Source organism: Marmota monax, unplaced genomic scaffold (assembly GCF_021218885.2).
Source record: "Marmota monax isolate L192 unplaced genomic scaffold, Marmota_monax_Labrador192_F-V1.1 WCK01_AAM20220418_F8-fsc00256, whole genome shotgun sequence".
Taxonomy (NCBI): Eukaryota; Metazoa; Chordata; class Mammalia; order Rodentia; family Sciuridae; genus Marmota; species Marmota monax.
Genome location: NW_026692286.1, coordinates 1,089,605 through 1,111,964, shown reverse-complemented (window position 1 = coordinate 1,111,964; position 22,360 = coordinate 1,089,605). Strand labels below are relative to the sequence as shown.

Sequence of the window (22,360 nt, the reverse complement as noted above, 5' to 3'; positions counted from 1 at the left end):
GCTTAAAAAAAAATTCCTTTGAGATTTACTTCATTGCTCAAGAATTTCTTTATTCTGTTTTCCTCCAGCTTTCTCTTCTTGGTTTTTCTCCCCTAAGACTGGCAGAAAAGGAAGTTTCAGTTTTTAAATTTGTTCATCACTCTTTCCAGTGTTCCCATTTTCTGATCCTTTCCTCTTTTGTATTTGTGATACCATTAATTATTAACAGCCACTTCCCTAATATATTTAAATAATTCCTAATACTAGCACTTGTCAGAAAATCATATTAGGTATTTTAGGGTAAGAAATAAAAAATCCTGAGATTTGTGGCAGATCTTGAATAATTTTTCTCTTCAACATTCCCTCCTTTTAAAATATTTTTAGAAGAGATAAGTGTTAAAATTTTGTTTTGAGGGGCTGGGGTTATAAGAGTTATAAGAGTGCTTGCCTGGCACGTGTGAGGCACTGGGTTTGATCCTCAGCACCACATAAAAATAAATAAATAAAATGAATGTATTAAAGGTATTGTGTCTATTGCCCCCCCACCAAAAAAATCAATTGACCATAAATGTATGTTCATTTTTTAAAAAATTTAGCTGCATGGAGTTGGGCACATCTGTAATCCCAGTGGCTCAGGAGGCTGAGGCAGGAGGATTTTGAGTTCAAAGCCAGCCTCAGCAACATAAAGAAGTCCTAAGCAACTCAGCGAGGCCCTGTTTCTAAATAAAATATAAAAAGGTCTGGGGATATGGCTCAGTGGTTAAGTACCTCTGGGTTCAATCCCTGGTACCAAAAAAATATATATATAAATGTTTTGAAAGAATCAAATTATTTAAATTAAATTAAATTATTTAAAACAGGAGCTGCTTTGTGAAGGAATTCTTTTATTGGGGTGAGTCCAAAACTTATCTTTCAACCTAATAAAATTTTTATGTATTTACATCACTGATATTTCTTATTTAATTTAATTTAATTTAAAAACTTAATTTAATTTAATTTAATTTTTAAAATCTTTTATTGGGGTGATATAAAAATCTTTTGTAAAGCCATTAAACATTCCTTAAATTATCTTTCATGAATGTTGGTATTTTTTACATTGTATTTTATTAGTTATTATGCCCATTTAAAAATTCCACTTTAAATGTAATTTTTATTTTTATATTTTTTGTATCAGAAATGAGCTATTAGAATTTCTGTGGCTGGGTATGTTGGAACACACCAGTAATTCCAGCTACATGGGAGGCTGAAATAAGAGGCTCCCCAAGTTCAAGGATAGCCTGGATAACTTAGCGAGACCTACTCTTAAAGTAAAGAATATAAATAAAGGGTTAGGGATGTAGCTCAGTAATAGAGCATCCCTGGATTCAATCCCAAGTACCACAAAGAAAAAAAAAAAAAAAAGAAAGATAAAATGAAATAAAACAAACATTAGACAAAAGAAAAAAAAGAAGTAAAACAAACATTAAAGAAAAAAAACAAAAAACTCTTTGTGGCTTCTTATTGCCATCTGCCAAAACATTTTTGCTACTAAGCAGTCTGCAAAAGCACTCATCTGTAACTTTTTTCGTAGCCTTCTTGTTCCGAGTCTTGTTCTCATGGACATTTTTTAAGCATTTGTAGTCTTTAAAAATGTGTTTCATGTATTTTTAATCTACTTCCTGTTCTTTTTATCATTCATAATTAATTTGGGTTACTACAAAAAGTTAGGATTAAATTTATTTTATTTAATGCGATAAGTTTATTCATAAGAGTTTAAATACCTATCTTTTAAATCCCAAACATTCATTGTTTACATAATAAATGAATCAGTGAATCTTCCTGGTTGTATTCACTGACCAACCCCAACACCTAACATGTAGATAGAAATAAATTAATTAATCTCTAGTTTTAGTCCTGCATTTTTTTTTTCTTTTTTTTTGTCCTGGGGATCAAACGAGGGCTTCACACAGGTGCTCTACCACTGAGCTACATCCCCAGTTCTGTTTTCCATTTTTTCAGAAAGGTCACAAGAAAGCTGGGAAAGTTGTAGAGAAGAGCCCAAATAGTTAAATGGATAAATATGGATTTTTTACATATTTGATTTATGTAATTCTGCATTTATGCTTTATACTCTGGGTATGGTATTTAAGTAGCTTGTGACAATCAGATGAAAATTCATTGTGTGCTAAATCTATGCAAAAAAAAAAAAAAAAAATCCCCACACCAACAACCTCAGTTGTCCCAGTATGTATTTTCTTTAAGGTTATGTGTAGCATGGTAATGTTACCACTTGTCAGAAAGTCAGAATTAGATGTTTTAAGGTAAGAAATATCAGTGATGTAAATACATAGAAATTTTAAAAATTAGAATAGGTTGAAAGATAAGTTTTGGACTCTACCTTTCTGGTCAAGAGTTATTTGGTTAATTTCTTTGATGAGTTCATACATTATCTGCAACAGTTATTTATTTTGTGGATATTATGTGCTAGACATTGTGCTAACATTTAATGAAACACCTGAATAAAGTAATGTAATGTCTGATTAGCTTTCTGCTTACTATATGTCATCTTTTGCCTCTTTTGAGACTTTTTCCCCTTGTATTTTGTTTGTAAAGTAATATATGAAAACACATGTACACAAATTAATTTTAAGTTGATTCAATAAAGAATTAGTACAGTTGAATTCAAAGTAATCTTGTTATGTTAGAAAAATGACACAACAGTAAATATAAAGTTAAAAGGAAGTGGGAGAAGTAGATGTTGCTAGTGGATTGTTAGATGTAAAAGGACAATAGTACTTTTACAAATAAAAATAAAATAAAAATCTAAGATATGGCCCTGGTCCTGAAAGGAATCAAAACTTAATAAAACATACTTTAACAGGGTATTAAGTAAAAATTCTTGAGACCAAGAGATCTCTGGAGTAAAAGGATTTATTGAGCCATAAAAGATGCTTGCCAGAAAGAAAGAACTAGTCCTGGGATAAATTCCGTTAGCCACCACCTAGATGGCAGGTAGAAAAATGTCTGTTGTATCTAAAGACCAGAGTACTTTATAATGAAAGTTTGGAGAGGGAAGATTCAAGTTATTTACACAACCCTACATTGGCTATTTAGTATAGGGGCAGGATTACCCAAATCAGTGAAGACTTTGAGATAGGTAGGTAATCTACCAGGGATGTGGTAGCATATAACAGGTCAGGATATAGCATATAACACATCAGATATTTTAAAAGCTTTCAAAATATATCCAAGATTACAAGATGGTCTTTTGTTCTTTTATTGGCCTGTAGTTTATTGCTGATTAGCCTCCTTCTATCTCTCTTCCTTCTTTCTCTCTCTTGCCTTTTGTAATTAAATTTAGGACGCTCAGAATTTTTTCATTGTCATTAGCTATAAATAAAGTATCCTTTGTGTAGAAAGGGAGAATAACTTTTTTTTTTGGTGAAAATGATTAGGTGGGACTAGGTATTGAATGTCTAAAGCTATCTTAAGCATCTGCCTTGTGTGTGTGTGTGTGTGTGTGTGCGTGCGTGCGTGTGTGCCAGGACTTTGTGCATTCTGGGCAAGCACTCAACTACTGAGATATATTCCCAGTTCTTAAATATATTTTAATGAATTGTTAAGTCAGAATCTTGAAAAGGTGTATGTTAAAAGTGATTTTATACAGAATAAATCCTTAATCAAAATTTAATTAGGCAGCTATATTATTCTTTTAGGATATATATATATATATATATACACACACATATGTACATTTATGTATTCTATGGAAAAGTTTGTAGATTCAATGTACTTTTTTGTTTTATTACTATCTCTATATATATTACTAGGTTTAATGATTATTCAAAAATTATATTGATACTTTTTCTTCCTGTACCACTTATTTTTGCATATTTGATTTTTCCCCTTGACATCTGATATAGTTTTACTTATGTCTCTTGAAGTTTTTTTTAACTTTTTGCCTATAAATGTACAAACTTGGAGGAGAGCATCTAAGTACTTGGCCTATTTTTTGTCCTGGTACCTGATAACAGTAGAAAATCATATAAGGCAAGTATTTTAAAACCTGGGATTATTTATATAACTATTTTTTTCTTTGTACTTTTTCATCTGTTCCATAGCTTAAAAAAATCAAGAATGTAAAATTCTGCTTAAATATAAGGGTTTCTTGACATTTCTCTTGGCACACCTTAACTGTAGCAGAATTTCATTGTTTTTCTGAACCATTATGTACACGTCTGTTATACCGCTTGTTTCTAGGTTTTGTAACTCTATTTTTATGCCTGTTTTTCTTTTCTTTTTCTTTAATTTTTTTTTTTAGTTATACATGGACACAATATCCTTATTTTGTTTGTTTGCTTATTTATTTATTTATTAGAGAGAGAGAGAGAGTTGTTTAATATTTATTTTTTAGTTTTCGGTGGACACAACATCTTTATTTTATTTTTATGTGTGCTGAGGATGGAAGCCAGGGTCTCACACATGGGAGGTGAACGCTCTACCCCTGAGCCACAACCCCAGCCCTGTGCCTGTTTTTCAATAGATTTGTTTTCCTTGAGATTAAGAATAATTACATTGTTTCCTTTTATGCCTAGAAGGCCTAGTACTAAGCTAATTATTCTAGTAGTACATGCTCAACAGATGTTTGTGTACTGAATAATTAATAAAACATTTCTCAAATACAATTTTTTAGGTAAATTTCATTTGATTTCTAAGTTAGGAAGAGTCGAGAAAAGTGTTGAAGCTCACTGTGGAGCAGTACTTGCAGGAAGATGGAATTATGAAGGTACAGCACTAGTTACAGGTACGTTATTTGCAAAAATAATTTTTTAAAAATTGGTCCTGGGGATTGAATCTAGGGCTGCCTTGTGTATGCAGTGCTCTACCACTGAGCAAAATCCCTTAACCCCAAAGTGACATTTTAAATGAAATATTTAAAATTTCCAAAGAGACAGAAAGAGATACTTTCATTTAGCAATAAAATTTTTCACTGTGTGATAGCAAATGCTTGGCACAGAATCTAGATTGCTATATAAATGTTATAATTCAAAACATGTTGTTAGTTTTCTTTTTTTTCCTAATTTACTTTGTTTCTTTTGTTATATGAATTTAAGTTGTATAACAGTATGTTTAGCAATACATACAAAGAAAAAAATTAGTGTTGTAGGTAAGTAATTTAACATATGCAACAGAAAGTATGTTATGTATTCACAATGGTGAATACATAAACAAAAATGAGATATTGTAATTTTCAGCAAAATAGATGGAACTGGATGATGCAACACTAAGTGATGAAAGACACAAAAAGAAAAATATCACATGTTGTCTATTATATATGTCAGATAAAATAAAATTTATGTGAAAATAGAATACTGGGTCTGGCTGAGAAGGCTTCTGGGGCATCAAGGGTGAAAGAAGAAATGGGGCACAGTGTCACACACCTGTAATCCCATGGCTCGGGAGGCTGAAACAGGAGGATTGCATGTTCAAAGCTAGCCTTGAACATCGAGGTGTTAAGCAACTCATTAAAACCCTGTCTCTAAATAAAATACAAAATAGGGCTGGGGATGTGATTCAGTGTTCTAGTGCCCCTGAGTTCAATCCTCGGTACCAAAAAAGAATGGAAGAAGAGTGGTTGGACATTATTAGTACATGTGTATGAATACATGAAAATATCACACCAAATCTTATTAATATGTATAGGAGATATGTGTTAATAAAATCCATTGTGTTGCATAATTATTCATTCTGCAATAAGAGCACTTAAAATTATACTTTTTGGAATTTCTAGTACATGATGCAGTATTATTAATTGTTGTCTTCTAGTAACCACTGTTCTCTATACATTCACCTTTTTTTTTTTCCCAGATTCTACACATAGAGTATGTAATATATTTCTTTCTGTGTCTGGATCATTTCACTTACCACGAAGTCCTCTAGCTTCATCCATGTTATTTTAAATGGCAGAATGTTCTTTTGTTATTAGAGTTTGAACCTAGGGTTGCTTTGCCAGTGAGATGTATCTCCAGTCATTTTTATGTTTTACTTTTAAGATAGCATCTTGCTAAATTGCTGAGGCTGACCTTGAACTTTTGCCATTACTTCCACCTGTAGCATCCTTCTTATAAAAGCTGAATGATAAGCCAGGTATGGTGGCACATGGTGGAGTCAGAAGGATTACAAATTTGAAGCCAGTCTCAGCATCATAGTGAGACCCTCTGCATCTTAAAAAAGACCTTGACTCAAAATAATATTAAAAAATGAAAAATATTATATATGTATGCATTTTTATATATTTGACAGGAAAGCTGAGAATAATCATCTATCCCACACTTGGATGTTAAACATCTTTGTACCTCTTCTCCATTTATCCTCCCTAGACACAGTTGCTATATTAGAATGTCATTTTATTACGTTTCTCCTTAGGAAACTTGACAGGGTGATATGTCCCTACTCACTGCAGTATCTTTTCCTCATCCTGCATTTAAGTCATGCATGAGACTGATACCAGGTACCCACAGGTGCTTTGTCCTAGTGTACTCTCCTGCTACAGAGCAGTTTGAATTTTGGGGCCGGAGGCTCTTGTAGGAGCAGCTGCATACCCTTGGAACTGATTGCAATTTCTCTAAGGACATTTGGAATGGGCACTCTGGCATTTTCAAAATGAACTTCCTAAGTTCTCATAAAAGTAAGCAGGCCTCCTTCCTCCTCCAGAAGGACTAGATGGAATCCATAGTCAATTGACCTTGAGATGAAGGATACCCAAGATGTGCTGCTAGGGTCAAGGTGATAGACTCTTCCAAGCTGATCTGCTCCAGTCACTTCTACTTGGCTGGAAAGGCCCAGGCAACAATGGGAGTTGGTGATGACAAAGGCATCTTCAGTGAAGAACATTTCCATGGATCTCACAAATAGATTGATATCATTAAGTTCACCTTTGCTAGGTTGTTCTCGAATCTGCCCAGGAAGAGCTCTTTGGCCCAAGCTTGGCTATCTGGCCTGCAGCAGGCCTCTCACCTTGGAGTCTATGTGAGCCAAACATCTTTATACAGTCTGTAGTGGATGCAGAGCTCCTCATCTTGTTGGTTTTCTTTTCTTTTAGAGACAGTTCTGTCAAAGAATCCTTTATTATTTTTTTTAAAGTTTTTGTTCTTTTTAGTTATATACAAACATAGAGTACTTTTTAGTTATATACAAGCATAGAGTACATTTTATTCTAATTAGGATCCCAGTCTTGTGGTTGTACATGATGTAGAAATTCACTGTGGTGTATTCATATATATACATAGGAAAGTTATGTCAGAATCATTTCCTATTCCTTTCTCCTCTGCCTTCTTTTCATTTCCCTTTGTCTAATCCAGTGAACGTCTATTCTTCCCCTCCTCCACTTTGTTGTGTTAGCCTCCACATATTAGAACATTCAACCTTTTTTTTGGAGGGGGGGCGGGGGATTGGCTTATTTCACTTAGCATCATACTCTCCAAATCCATTTATTTTCCAGTAAATGTCATAAAGTCATTCTTTTTTATGGCTGAGTAATAGTCTATTGTGTTTATATATCACATTTTATTCATCCATTCATCTGTTGAAGGGCATCTAGGTTGGTTTTATAGCTTAGCTATTGTGAATTGAGCTGCTATAAACATTGTTGTGGCTGTGTCACTGTAGTATAGCTGATTTTAAGTCTGTTGGGTATAAACTGAGGAGTGGGTCAAATGGTGGTTCTATTCCAAGTTTTCTGAGGAATCTCCATACTGCTTTCCAGAGTGATTGCACCAATTTTATAGTCCCACCAGCAACGTATGAGTGTACCCTTTCCCCCACATCCTTGGCAACATTTACTTGTATTCTTTTTTTTTTTTTTTGGTAGTGCTGGGGATTGAACCCAGGGCCTTGTGCATATGAGGCAAGCACTCTATGAACTGAGCTATACCCCTGTCTTGTTACTTGTATTCTTGATTGTTGCCATTCTGACTGGAGTGAGGTGGAATCTAAGTGTAGTTTTAATTTGCATTTCTCTAATTGCTAAAGATGTTGAACATTTTTTTGACCATATTTCTTTTGTGAAGTGTCTATTCAGTTCTTTTGTCCATTTATTGAGTTATTTGTGTTTTTTTTTAGTTCAAAGAAAGCTTTTAGAGTAGTCAAATTTGAGATAAATAAAAGTTGTAATTCTTTAAAATTTCAAAATTCAAAATAGACTTTTATCTTCCTTTTATCTCTTCCTTATCTTCTTTATGAGAGTATTCTCATCTCTCATCTTCACAAAATTATCTACTGCTGCATAATTTATGATTTTTTTTTTTTTTTTGATACTAGGGATTGAATCCAGGGTGTTTAAACACTGAGCCACATTCCCAATCCTTTTTTATATTTTATTTTGAGAAAGGGTCTTGCTAAGTTGCTTAGGGCCTCACTGACTTGCTAAGGTTTGGCTTTGAACTCACCATCCTCCTGACAGCCTCCTGAGTCTCTGGGATTACAATTCATGACTTTTAATAATAAATGTGTAGTATTTGACAGTTTCTGTGGGTCAGAGAGCAGTTTAGGTGGATGACTCTATGGCTCAGTGTCTCTCATGAGGTTTCACTCAAGTTGTTGGGTGAGACTACAGTCATACCAAGGCTTGACTAGGGCTGAAATATCCATTTCCAAGGTGACTTACTTACCTGCCTCAATAGGTAAGGGAAGAGGCCTTAGTTCCTCTCTGGCTTTGGCAGGAGACTAATTTCCTTGCCAAATAAGCATCTCCATAGGGCTGTTTGAGTATTTTTATAACATGACAGCTGCTTGTCCTAGTGATCCAAAAAAAGAACAGGATAGAATCCACAATATTTCTTTGTGACTTACTCTTAGAAATCATACTCTATCATTGCCATCATATTCTAGTTCATTAGAAGCAAATTGCTAAGTACAGCCCACACTGAAGGAGAGAGAATTAAGCTCTAACTTTTGAAGGGGATGGGATAACAGAGAATTTGTGGATGTGTTTTAAAACTACCGTAGCTATCACCTGGCTTTTGGTCAGAGGGCTTTCTCAGTGAATTGTCCCTTCTGTAGTCTGTATTTTAAAAAATAATAATTTTATTGATGTATAATAAAAACCATGTTACCAGATCCATTGTGACATATTTATATATGCATATAATTTGGTCAATTTTATTTCCTTCTTCTTTCCCTTACCTTCCTCTTTTTCCTCCCCTGCTTTTTTCTACGCTGCTAGCCTCCCTTGTATTTTCATGAGATCCTTTTTCTTCCTTTTTTCTCTCTAGCTTCCACATGTGAGAGAAAATATAGGACCCTTGACTTTCTGAGTTTGGTTTATTGCACTTAACATGATGATCTCCAGCTCTGTCCATTTTCCTGCAAATGATTTCATTCTTTTTTTAAATTACTGAATAAATCTCCATTGTATATATATGTATACCACATTTTCTTTATCCATTCATCTGTTGATGGATGTTTAATCTTGTTCACACTGGGCTATTATGAATTGCCCAGCAATAAACATACATATATATATATATATATATATATATATATATATATATATATATGTATCAGTATAGATGCTGACTTTATTTCTTTTGGATAAATACTGAGGACTGGTATAGCTAGGTCATATGAAAGTTTCATTTCTGACATTTGAGGAAACCCCATGCTGATTTGCATAGTGGTTATATTATGGAAAGCTTGGTCCTTGTCTCTGATGCCAATCCAATAATGAGGACACAGTTTTGAGAAAAAAAAAAAAAAAAAAGGTTTATTGCTTTGCTAATGAAGGAGAAACACAACAGACACCTGTCCCAAAAGCTGTGATTCTGCGGGAAAGGAGTTTGTAAAGAGGTGATTCAAAGGCTACATTCCATGTGTTCTTTGTTGGAATTGTAATCACTTGTTAATTTGGGACATAGTCATTTCTGAGATCTTCTGGTACCAGTCCCAAAGTCTGGATTACTTTGTTCTTATGGTGGATGTGTACTCAAGGGCAGATAACTCTGCTTAGGATGGGGAAGAAAGGTAACCCTGTTTCCCCTGAGATTAGGGAGGGAGAGAGATTAGGGAGGAGCAGGGAGTGAGGAAGAGAAAGAAACATGTCCATTTCAAAAATAAATTGCATTGGCAGAGCAGCCAAGGCTATATTCAAAGCATAAAGTGTACCACTGTTACAGTAATTTACAATTCCATCAACAGTTAAAAGAATTCATATTTCCCATCTCTCCAGCATTTATTGATGTTCATTTTCTTTTTTTGAGGGGGTGGATACTGGAGATTGGTGGGGCACTCAACTACTGAGCCACAACCCCCACCCTATTTTGTATTATTTTTTAAAAAATATATGTATCTTTAGTTGTAAATGGACCCACTGTCTTTATTTTTATGTAGTGCTGAGGATGGAACCCAGGGCCTCACACGTGCTAAGCAAACATTCTACTACTGAGCCAGAACCCCAGCCCCCTATTTTGTATTTTATTTAGAGATGGGGTCTCACTGAGTTGCTTAGCACCTTGCTTTTTGCTGAGGTTGCCTTTAAACTCTTTTAATCCTCTTGCTCAGCCTCATGAGCCCCTGGGAATACAGGTGTGTGCCACCACACTGGCTTTTTGTATTCTTGATGGTTGGATTGCCATTTTAACTGGAAATGAAATCTCAGTGTAGTTTTGATTTGCATTTCCCTGATGACAACATTTTTTCATATATTGAACATTTTTTTATTTATTGGCCATCTGTACCTTTGAAAAATATCTGTTTAGTTCATTTGCCCACTTATTGATTGTGTTGTTTTTGTTGGTATGTTTTTTGAGTTCTTTATATATTTTGGATATTAATCCTTTTGTCAGAGGAGTAGCTGGCAAAGATCTCCCATTATGTCTTTATACACTGTTGTTTCCTTTGTTGTGTAGAAGCTCTTTAATTTAATGCCACCCCATTTATTAATTTTTGTATTGTTTCCTGAACTTTAGTAGTCCTATTGAGGAAGATTGGGCCTGTGCCTATATGTTAGAGTGTTTATCCTACATTTTCTTTTAGCAGTTGCACAATTTCTGGTCTAATTCATAGTTCTCTAATCCATTTTGCATTGACTTTTGAGCAGGTTGAGAGATAGGGATCTAGTTTCATTTTTCTACATGTGGATATCCAGTTTTCCCATGATTGTCTGTTAAAAAGACTGTGTTCTCCAACATATGTTTATTGTTTCTTTGTCAGGGATGAGATGACTGTATCTGTTTGGGTTTGTGTCTGTCTTCTATTTTACTGGTCTACTTGTTTTTCATGCTGTTTTAGGTACTGTAGCTCTGTAATATATTTTGAAATAGGGTATTATGATTGTTCCTTTTTTTTTTTTTCTTTTGCTATTCTGGGTCTTTTGTTCTTCCATAAGAAGTTTAGAAATTTTTTTCTAGATCTTTGAAGAATGTCATTAGTATTTGATTGCTTTTAGTAATATAGCCATTTTAACAATATTAATTCTACCTATTGATGACCATGGAAAGTCTTTTCATCCTCTAGTGTCTTTTTAATTTCTTTTTTTATATTTTATGTTTTTATATTTTCATTGTAGAGGTCTTTCATATCTTTGGTTAGATTTATTTCCAGGTTTTTTGTTTGTTTTGTTTTTAGGCTATTGTAAATAGAATTGTTTTCCTGATTTCTTTCTCTGTGGATTTGTATACTGATTTAGTATCTTTCTACTTTGCCAAATTTGTTTGTCAGCTCTAGAAGTCTTCTGGCGGAGCGTTTGAAATCTTCTAAAATATAGGATCATGTCATCTACAAAAAGTGATATTTTGATTTCTTTCCTTCCTATTTGTTTTCCTTTTATTTCCTTCTCTTGCTAAATTACTCTAAAATTTCATTAGTGGTCTCACATGTATCTTAAACTACTTTTTCAATGGCTTCTTTTCATGTTATAAATGTGGTTAGATGTCACTTACTTTAAAAATTAAGAAGGACAATAAATTCCAGTCTGGGGCTATAGCTCGGTTGTAGAATGCTTATCTAGCACTGCCTAAAATAAAATAAAAAATAAAATAAGTACAAAAATCCCTAACATACCTTGCTACCACGTCTTCTTTCTTTCCTTTTTAGCTAAGCTATTCAACAGAATAGTCCATCATTTCATTTCATTCAGTCTCCAACTCACTGGAATTTGGTTGCAGTAGTTTTTACTACACTAACAGTATTTCTCTTGTTGTTTTTGTTGGGGTGTGTGTGTGTGTGTGTTTGGTACTGGGGATTGAACCCAGGGGTACTTCAGCTCTGAGTTACAACCCCCAGCCCTTTTTATTTTATTTTGTGACAGGCTCTCACCAGGTTGCTCAAACCAGTCTTAAATTTGTAATCTTCCTGTTTCAGCCAAACCAAATTGCTAGGATTATAGGCCTGTACCACTGCACCTGGCTTTCTCTTAGAATTCTAAAATGGTGATTACTTTGACAATGGAAGCAGTATATGAATAACAATAAGGCTTCTAAATTGAAGGAAAAAAAATGCAATTTTAGTCATGGCAGTTAGGATATTTTAATAAAATTGTTTTAAAGTAACTTTTCCATTAATTTTTACATTTCTAAAGCATTCTAACATTTAGAGTAAGTTATATCCAAATTTTAAATATGCATTATATCAATACTGTTGACTTTATATGCAAATTTAATAGTTTAAATTTAGTCATGGCAGTTAGGATATTTTGACAAAATTGTTTTAAAGTATTTTTTCCATTAATTTTTACATTTCTAAAGCTTTCTTTCTATCATTTAGAGTAAGTTATATCCAAATTTTAAATATGCATTATATCAATACTGTTGACTTTATATGCAAATTTAATAGTTTACTTTATTTTCAGTTGGAGAAGATGGACAAATTAAAATTTGGTCAAAGACTGGGATGCTTAGATCAACTTTAGCTCAGCAAGGTATGTTTTATAATTAATAATTTTATTTTTGAAAGTTATAAAATATAAATGCCTTAATGTTTTCCTTTAGAATCAATTCAGTATAGTGGTTGAGGCTGACTTTGGTTAAATTCAAAACCTAGACTCTCTTCTTTCTATTTATACTTTTTCCCCTTATTTTCTATGATACCTGGTGGACATGGTAACCATATTGTTCAAGCCAAGAAATACATGAAATACTCATGGGATTTTTCCTTATGTTAGTGAATCTATATAAAGGCAATTATAGGCTAAATATTCTTGTAAAGTAATTCTGAAGCTTTTGGTACATTTTCTGTATTGATTAGGGGTGGGTGTCTAGTTGAGTCAATCACAGTCATAGAAGACATTAAAAGTATCACTTGGGATTGGGGTTGTAGCTCAGTGGCAGAATGCTTGTCTAGCATGGGTGAGGCACTGGCTTCAATCCTCAGCACTATATAAAAATAAACCAATAAGATAAAGGCATTCTGTCTGTCTACAACTACAAAAAGCAAAAACAAAAAACAAGAATCACCTTACTTAAAATGTCCCAATAAATTCATATTATTAGCACCCTTTCTAAATTATGTTGTACATATAATTTCTATCCTAGTAGAGGGGAACAGACATTCTGATGACCTGAAACTTGGTAAACCTCACTATTTTTAAAGGAGCATCTCCGTGTTTCTTATTAATGGAAAGGAGAGGCAGTAAGTCGATCCAGTGGTCATTTCTGTTGGAATTTAGAGCACATGTGACTTTCTTTCTGTGTAACAAATTGATGTTTCTAATTAGGTTTTTTAAAAAAATTTTGTTTTCTTTTAATATTTTTATAGTTGTCAATAGACCTTTATTTTATTTATTTGTATGTGGTGCTGAGAATCGAACCCAGGGCCTCACATGTGGTATGCAAGCGCTCTATCATGAGTCACAACCCCAGCCCCTAATTAGATTTTATGTAGGACGGTAAAGCAGTTTTACTGGTAACCTGAGAGCAGATGTGAGCTGATCTTCAAAGACAGATTGCCAAAACACTTGTAGCTTGTTCTTCAGAATTATATGATGAGGTTATAGTATGAAGCATCAATAAATGACTTCCAAAAATTTCCAGATTTCATCTTAAAAATCATGTTTACTCTTAGGATAATGTTAAAATGAGATTTCTTTAGGTATCCATTAACTAAATGTTAATAACAAAGTAACTAGAAGTACTAAATAGTATTTCTCTTCTGAGATTGCGTCTTTGCTACAAATAATCTCCAGGTAGAATATTATCCATGGGTAAAAAATGTAGAGTTCTTAGAAGTAGTCATGAGTGAATTTCAGTTTTAAAAAATCAGTTTATTATTACTTTAGTAATGAAGTGATAAAATGTACCTTTAGAGGGCTAGGGTTGTAGCTCAGTGGTAGAGCACTTGCCTAGCATGTGTGAGTCACTGGGTTCGATTCTCAGCACCACAAATGAATGAATAAATAAATAAAGGATCATCAACAACTAAAAAAATATTTTAAAAAATCTACCTTTAGGAAATTAATCTTTCTTTAATCTTCTAGTGGGCATGACAATTTGATTTCTTCTTTATTGAATTTTTTTTTCAGTGCTGGGGATTGGATTCAGGACTTTGTCCATTGCTAGGTACATGCTCTACCCCTGAGCTGCAGCCTCAGCCACTATAGATTTTTCTGCTAAAGCTAATTATATAAATTATGTGGCATTCTTACTTTGTGATGAGTGATTTATGAGCAATGGACAGAATTCTTCTAGAAATCAGCCCCCTTACAAGGACTGCAGGAAATTTCAGTAGTGTCAGCTGTTGCTGTCACTGAGACATCCTTTTTTCCTTCCCACCGGTGCTCCACTTTCTTCTCTCCCACAGTGGTGATTGAAGCCAGGGTGCTTTAGCACTGAGTTATACCCCCAGCTCATTTTACTTTTTATTTGGAGACATGGTCTGGCCTTGACCTTGTTCTCCTGCCTCAGCCTCTTTAGTTGCTGGGATTATGGGCATGTATCCAGTTTCCTTCCTTCCTTTCTTTCTTCTCATCACTTTTGTTGCCTACAAATGATCTCTGGAGAAATTTTGAAAGATTATCCCAGTTTCCACCATCAAAGATTTGAATTCTTTCCCAAGATTCTTTCCCTTCATAATCAGAAAAAGTCTCTGATTATTTTTATTATTATTACTCTTTTTGTGGTGCTTGGGATTGAACTCAGGGCCTTATATGCATGATAGGCAGGCACTTTGATCATGAGCTCATTCCCAGCCACAGTCTTTTAAAAAAATTTTTTTTTTAATAAACTTCCTCGGTAAGTTTTGAGGATGATTATAAATCTGAACTACTGAGAGCAAGATGCTAAAAGCTTAAGTCAAAAGGCAAAGCAGGTGGGTATGAGGAACTCCTGCCTCTATTGAAGAGAGAAACTGTAAATTTTGATATAAAAATGAAATAATAGAAACTAAAATTATTGTATATATTGAAATCTATAAATAGTGCTGAAAGCATCCTTGTGGTTTTGTTTCCATGTTTATGGTAATTATGCTTTTTTTCTGATGAATAAAAAGGAGCCCCCCCTAATGCTCCTTTTCTTTCCTTTTGTTTTTGCCTCTTCCTCATTTGATACCTTTGGATCTACCACTTTAGACTTTCCAAAGTCCAAAATAGAATAATTTCTTTAATGTAAAAATTGTTAGTCATAGAAGTCAGGATAATAGTACTATTTGTTCAGTACTATAGTTTACCTGGACACGTAATGGATCTGGAAACCAGCTACTTATTTTACTTATTTACTAAAAACTACTTATTTTACTCTTAGGGGAAAATGTGTTCAGAGTTTTCAAACTTAGTCGGAGACACATGTTCATAAATTAGGGACTTTCTATAATATTGGAGGTTACAAACAGGGACCTGTGGGATGAATCTATTTTACTGGGCATGGTGGAGACCCAATATTAAAGAGAGGACATTTTACATACATATTTAAATTTCCTGTTTTTTTTTGTTTTTGTTTTTGTTTTTTGTTTTGGTACCAGGATTGAATTAAGGAGCACTCAATCAATTGAGCCACAGTCTTAGTCCTTTTTATTTTTTATTTTAAGACAGGATCTCACTAAGTTGCTTAGGGCCTTGCTAAATTGCTGAGGCTGACTTTGAATTTGTGATCTTCCTGCTTCAGCTTCCTAAGCGGCTGGGATTATAGGTGTGCACTGCTGCACCTGGCTAGATTTCCTGTTTCTTTTGAAAAATGGGCAGTAATATTGGGCTTGCTATCTGACATAAGTACAGTCAGAGTATAGTAGCAGTTGCTTCAGTTTTATATTTTTAAGGTTTTCTACTTATTTTTCTATACTCCTACCTACTTCATTCATTTGCATTACATGATAGAACACAACATAAATATCTGAATGCTTTGAATTTGCAACTCCGATTTTCAATAACATTGATTTAAAATTTTATTTTTAGTGTATAGCATTGTATTTTTGTCTTAATTTGTTTAATAGATAACACATAAACATTGTTTTGGTTTTTTTTGTGTGTGTGTCAGGGTCTTGCTGTGTTGGCTAGGCTGGGCTGAAGTTTCCCATCCTCTCACTTCAGTCTTCTGAGTAGCTGGGATTATGTGCTTAGTTCTTGTAGTGTTATTTTATATCCTTTTTGTCCTTTTAAATATTACCCATGTCTCTCATATTGCCCCTGTCTTCTAGATATCCAGATCATATTTCTATAGGCAACTAGTGTTACCAGTTGGTTTGTTTGTTTTAGGTACTATTTAGAATTGAACCCAAAGCCTCATACATGCTAGGCAAACACTCTACCACTGAGCTTTTCCTTGCCCACCAGTTTTTTGTGTAGCAAATATGCATTTATATATTTTTCTTTTATAAACAACTGGTTGCATACTATTATGGTATACTTTTTTTTTTTTTTTTTTTTTTTTTTGCCGGAATCATGACCTATCTTGGAGATAGTTTCATTTCATCATACATAAAAATCTCTCTCAAATTATTTTCTAAAGCAGATGTACCATTTTACATATCCAACCACAATAATTGAAGGTTCCAGTTTCTCCATATCCTTGTCAACGCCTGCTATCATGTTTCTTTTCTTTCTTTTCTCTTTTTTTTTTTTTTTTTGAGGGGGGAGTACCAGGGATGGAACTCAGGGGCACTTGACCATTGAGCCACATCCCCAGCCCTATTTTGTATTTTTATTTAGAGACAGGGTCTCACTGAGTTGCTTAGCACCTTGTTTTTGCTGAGGCTGGCTTTGAACTCATGATCCTCTTGTCTCAGCCTCCCAAGCTTCTGGGATTATAGGCGTGGTGCTGGGCCTTTGTTTTTTTTTTTTTTTGTGTGTGTGTATGTATGATTGAAAAAAGGGCCTCATGTATGCTAAGCATGTACTCTACCAATTTATCTTTTCAATTATAATCTAGTGGGTGTGGATTTATGAAAATCAATGTAGTTTTGATTTGCATTTCCCTGATGACTAGTGAGATTGAGCATCTTTTCATTTGCTTATTAGCCTTTTTGTATATTTTTTTTGGGGGGGGGGGGGAAATACCCAGTGAAACCCTTTCCCATTTGAAAAATTGGGTTTCTTAGCCAAGCACAGTGTTGCATACCTGTAATCCTTGCTGCTAGAAAGATGGAGATGAGTGAATCACTTGAATCCAGGAGTTCATGAACAGTTTGGACAATATACTAAAACACTATGTCTTAAAAAAATCATTATTATTGTATCATGTAATAAATAGTATTTTCCCTCAAATTCCAAAGAGCTATAATTTTTTTAGCATTAAATGACTTTGAAAGAGTTCATCTTTTTTTTGTCCTATTTTTAATCTTACTGTTCTCACTTAAGGTTTATATTAGTTATGATTTAAATAAAATAAAATTAGATTGACTTTCCTATTTTAGTTAACATGGTATTTCAACATTAATTTGATTTATATTAATTATGATATTAGTAAGAAAAATTGAATTAGATTATTTTCCTATTTTAGTTAACCTGTTGGTATTTCTCTAGTAATCTGATGTCTTTTTTTGCATTAATATTATAGAGCTGTGCATTTAATTTTTGAGTTTTTAATCATTGCTGCCACCTGTACTTTTCTTAATAAGGTAGGCTTTTTTCATTTCAACTCTGGAAAAATCATTAGAGAAGTAGTTGTAACATCACTAATCCAGAAGGAAAAATCCCTAATTGATTATTTATTTACTTATTTGCATTGCTGGGATCAAACCCAGGGCCTACCTTGGCTCTCTATCACTGAGCTATATCCCCAGTTCCCTGATTATTTATAAAGTCTTCCATAGAAACTGCAGATTTGGAGTGATTGTGAATCTGAGCTACCGAGAGTTACAGGTAGATGTTAAAGGCTCAAGTAGGAAGGTAAGGCGGGTGAAGTAAGGGACTCTTTTCTAGTGAATAGAGAAGCTGCATTTTTTTGGTTGTTGTTTTTAACATTTTGCACAGCATTTTGTGTGTGTGTGTGTGTGTGTGCCATTATAGTCTTTGTGTTGTTTTTTAAAAAGTTGATTTATTGGTGCATTTAATATTCAGAATAGTGGGTTTCATTGGGATATATTTGTACGTGCATACAACATAATTTGGTCAAAATTAATCCCTATTTTCACCTTTTACTCTCCCCTCCTCCCTTTTCTTCTTCCTCTTCTTCTGCCCTATTGTTTCTCCTACTTTCATTATATCCCTTTTTTTTCTTTCTTTCCTGCTGTCTTCCACATATGAGAAAAAACTTTTGATACAGAAATACAAAATAACAAATTATTGTGAAACTTGGAATTCCATAAACATTGTTGAAAGATACTAGTGATTTTTGTCTTCATGTCTATGTTAATTATGCTTCTTTCTTGATGAATAGAAATTAATTCCTGCCTTCATTTTTTGATTATTGGGGCTGGACGTTCACCTAGAAAACAGTCATAGTAATAACCTTGTTCTTTAATACAGAAAGCTTATTAATCCCATTTTTTGGGGGAAAATTTGACTTATAAAAATATTATTACTGGTATGTATGAAAAGTTATTGCTTTTTATTAGAGAAAAAATAAATACATAGGTTTAGAATAATTGCAATTAGACCAGTGTGTTACACTCTATATTTTAAATATGAATTAAAATTGGGATAAAGTAGTACTATAAACCAATAAGACATTTCCTCCTATTTTCAAATGAAGGAATGGGATAATGAAACAAGGAACCTATGTATAATAAATCTAATAAAGCGATGAAATATAAATAACTATAACATAAGGTAGAGCATGCTCATTGCTATGTATTGCCGTTGGAGAACAGGGAGGCAGATATAATGCTTTGTATGGAGAGAAAGTCCTTGAAAGGTTTTCTAGCAAATATTGCAGCATCTTTTTCTACTGGACTCTGAAGGATGAAGAAATGGGTTTGTTGGTATTGGAATAGAATTATGAAGGAAGGTAGAGTGACTAGAAGCATAGAGACAGAAGAGCAAGAGGCACAGAAGTTAGGTAAATGGGAGTAGATCTTTAGGGCTAGGGTGTAGGCTATCTGAGGATAATACTAGAGTGTAGTACTGTCAGAGGGGCCAGGATTCCAACAGCCATAGGGTTTTGGAGTTTATTCTGTAAGTATACAAAACCTTAAAAAAATGTAAGTAGGAGACAGTGACTTAGGAATATTACCTCAGCAGTTATGTGTAGGGTAAATAAGAGGACGTGGAATATTAAATGGAGGTGGCTAGTAAGGATGTTTCTGAAAGGTCCTGTGCTAGTGCTATTTAAAGTTTGAAGGTAATGGCAATAATAATTGAAAAAATGAACAGTTCTGAGGGGCTGAAAGGGATTAATATCTTGTAAGCAGTAAAGAGTTAAGAAAGAGGGAAAAAATTAGGGAATATGTGTGGAGGGATGTAAGTTTTTTTTTTGGTACTGGGTATTGAACTCAGGGACACTTGATCACTGAGCCACATTCCTAGCCCTATTTTGTATTTCATTTAGAGATAGGGTCTCACTGAGTTGCTTCGCGCCTCACTTTTGCTGAGGCTGGCTTTAAACTTGCGATCCTCCTGTCTCAGCCTCCTGAGCCAATGGGACTACAGGCTTGCGCTGCTGTGCCTGGCCAAGGGATAATAGTTTTTGAATATTGTAGGATTTGAAGTTCTAGTATGGAGATGCCTTTGGACAGGTGGAAATGTGTTAATAGCTCAAAAGTGAAGGCTAAAATATTAACTTGGAAGTCAGTTATGCAAAGGTAAAGGAAGAAAAATGATGCTATAGAGGAAATTGAGACTCCTAAGGGAGAGATGACTGAGGATAGAAACTAAATAAATAAATGCTTTTATTTAAGCTTTTTCTTATACTGACCCAGTGACATACATAACCAAAAAGTTGCTGTTTTTGAAATAACTCCCATTTGATATGGTTAGTACGTGTTCCATGATATGGAAGGAAAGCAAAATAATTCTTGGCTTTTAAATTCTTAATGAGTTTGCAAAAAAAACTGAGTACCTGCTAACATGAAGAAGAGCACAATAAACTCTAATGGTTGCTTATTGCATTTTGAAGTCGTTTCTAGTAGTAGCAGTAAACAGTACATATTTAGTGCTAGACTTTATTCTAAGTACTATACTCAAATTCACTCATTCCAGACCTACATTACATTCAAGGCAAAGATAGCTAATGCTTCATTATAATAATGAACAGTTTGTTTCAAATACTTTCTTAAAAACATACAAAAACAACTAGTAGGGGATACTTTTATAGTGTGAATGTGAAAAACATGTTTGACCAGGTACTTCCTTAAAACAACTGAAATACATTTTTGTCTCCTCTTCTGTGGTTTAAAATGCCTTCAACAGGTTGAAAGAATTTAGATAATTTGTTTTACAGAGAGATAAGGGCCTGACATTTAACACAACCCCAGGTGCATGTGGTTTCTTAAAAAATGTCAAAAAGGTCACATGGTTTTAGTGTACAAAGTCAGAAAAACAAGATATTTTTGAGTGTCTCAACTGAAATGAAGCATAAATAAAAATTCCCATTATAAAAAGTAAGAAATTATTTAACTATTATAAAATTATTTTCTTGATTTTTGCCCATTTTTGTTAATAATGAAGGCAATAACATCTTGTTAAATAATTTGCTAAACTCTTTGTTTTAAAGTAATTCAATCTGGAGCCTTAATTTATTATTTGCATACTGATTTTGCATTGTGAAATATAGCACTAGGAATAATTCATGCTTTAATAGGTATGGTTGTACCAGTATTTAAAATGTTATGGATTTGTTCCAACTTCTAATGGAATTTCATAATAGAAATTGTTCTTTTCTTTGTGAAGCTAATTAATCACTTTGAATACTGATCTTCATTAGAACTAACCAAATTGAAATTTATATAACTATGTTCATCTCCTTTTTACATATATAGTAATAGATATAGTAATTTACATATATAGTAATATACTTAATTTCACACTTAATATTTTATTTAAATGTAAGAAATGAATATAATGAAGACGTCTCTTAGTTCTTGATATTGTATGCTTTTTGAAGTTTTAGTGGTTAGAGTTGAATTAATGAGACTTAGTTGTTGATATTATTTACTGCTGCTTATACAGAACTTCATATTTGTTTCTATTGCTTTTATTTTGATGGAAGGAATGTGGTTATAACAAATGAATGTGTTATAACATAGGAATTATTTTACTTTTCCTCTATAAGCTATTTTGGTTTTATATCATAAATTATACTTGTTACTTTAAAATTATTGTTTAACAATTATTATTTAAGCAGGAAATAAATTTTCTCCTTGTTCCAACAGGGCAGATAAGTATTCTGAAGAAAGGTTTATAAACAAGGAAATGGTGACCCAGCTGATTTAATGGGGCTACAAATAAATGTTAAGGTTGGGAGGATGAAAGCATCCCTAGCTCCTCATCCTGTACCCCAGCTGTGCCTTTTACCATAACTGTGGGCCTAAAGTTACATCCTGTATAACTTATTGGGAGTTGTATTTACTGAATTATTTCCTTGAGGGTAGATGTTTGTCATAGTTTAGTATACACCCTCAGGAAAGTATAATTTTACTTAATGAATTCAATGAAGATTTGATAGCCTGTAAACTAAAATATATTAATTTATTGTTTTGCACAAAAGCTATATCTATAATAATGGAAGTAAAGAAGGAACCTACAATTCTACCATCTTGATAAGTATCTTCCCATCCTAATCCCTTCTAGTCTTTACCACGAATCACATTTGAAACATCTGAAATTTTGCCTTACATTTTCTGGATTTTTTTTTTTTTTTAAATAAGTTGAATTCCTTATTTGCAGATTTACTTTGAAGCTCAGGTCAGCTCCTGGCTACTCCTGAAGAATAGTCGCAGAGAATGTACTTACCAAGTATAGGTCAGGCCTCAAATAGCTATAGTTAGGCTTTCTTACCAAGAATTCCAGCAGACTATGTTTTTAGTACATAGCCAAGGTCATAAA

At 33.5% G+C, this 22,360-nt stretch overlaps 1 protein-coding gene across 5 annotated transcripts in view; it reads left to right on the top strand.

The window, feature by feature from the left end:
- Ift80 (intraflagellar transport 80) overlaps window positions 1-22,360 on the top strand; it is a 140,902-nt gene that overhangs the window by 19,611 nt on the left and 98,931 nt on the right. For all 5 annotated transcript variants that reach the window (XM_058578329.1, XM_058578330.1, XM_058578327.1 and 2 more), the window contains 2 exons: window positions 4,652-4,762; window positions 12,803-12,871. In XM_058578329.1, coding sequence (XP_058434312.1) covers window positions 4,652-4,762; window positions 12,803-12,871 — 180 coding nt within the window. The remainder of the gene's footprint in view (window positions 1-4,651; window positions 4,763-12,802; window positions 12,872-22,360) is intronic.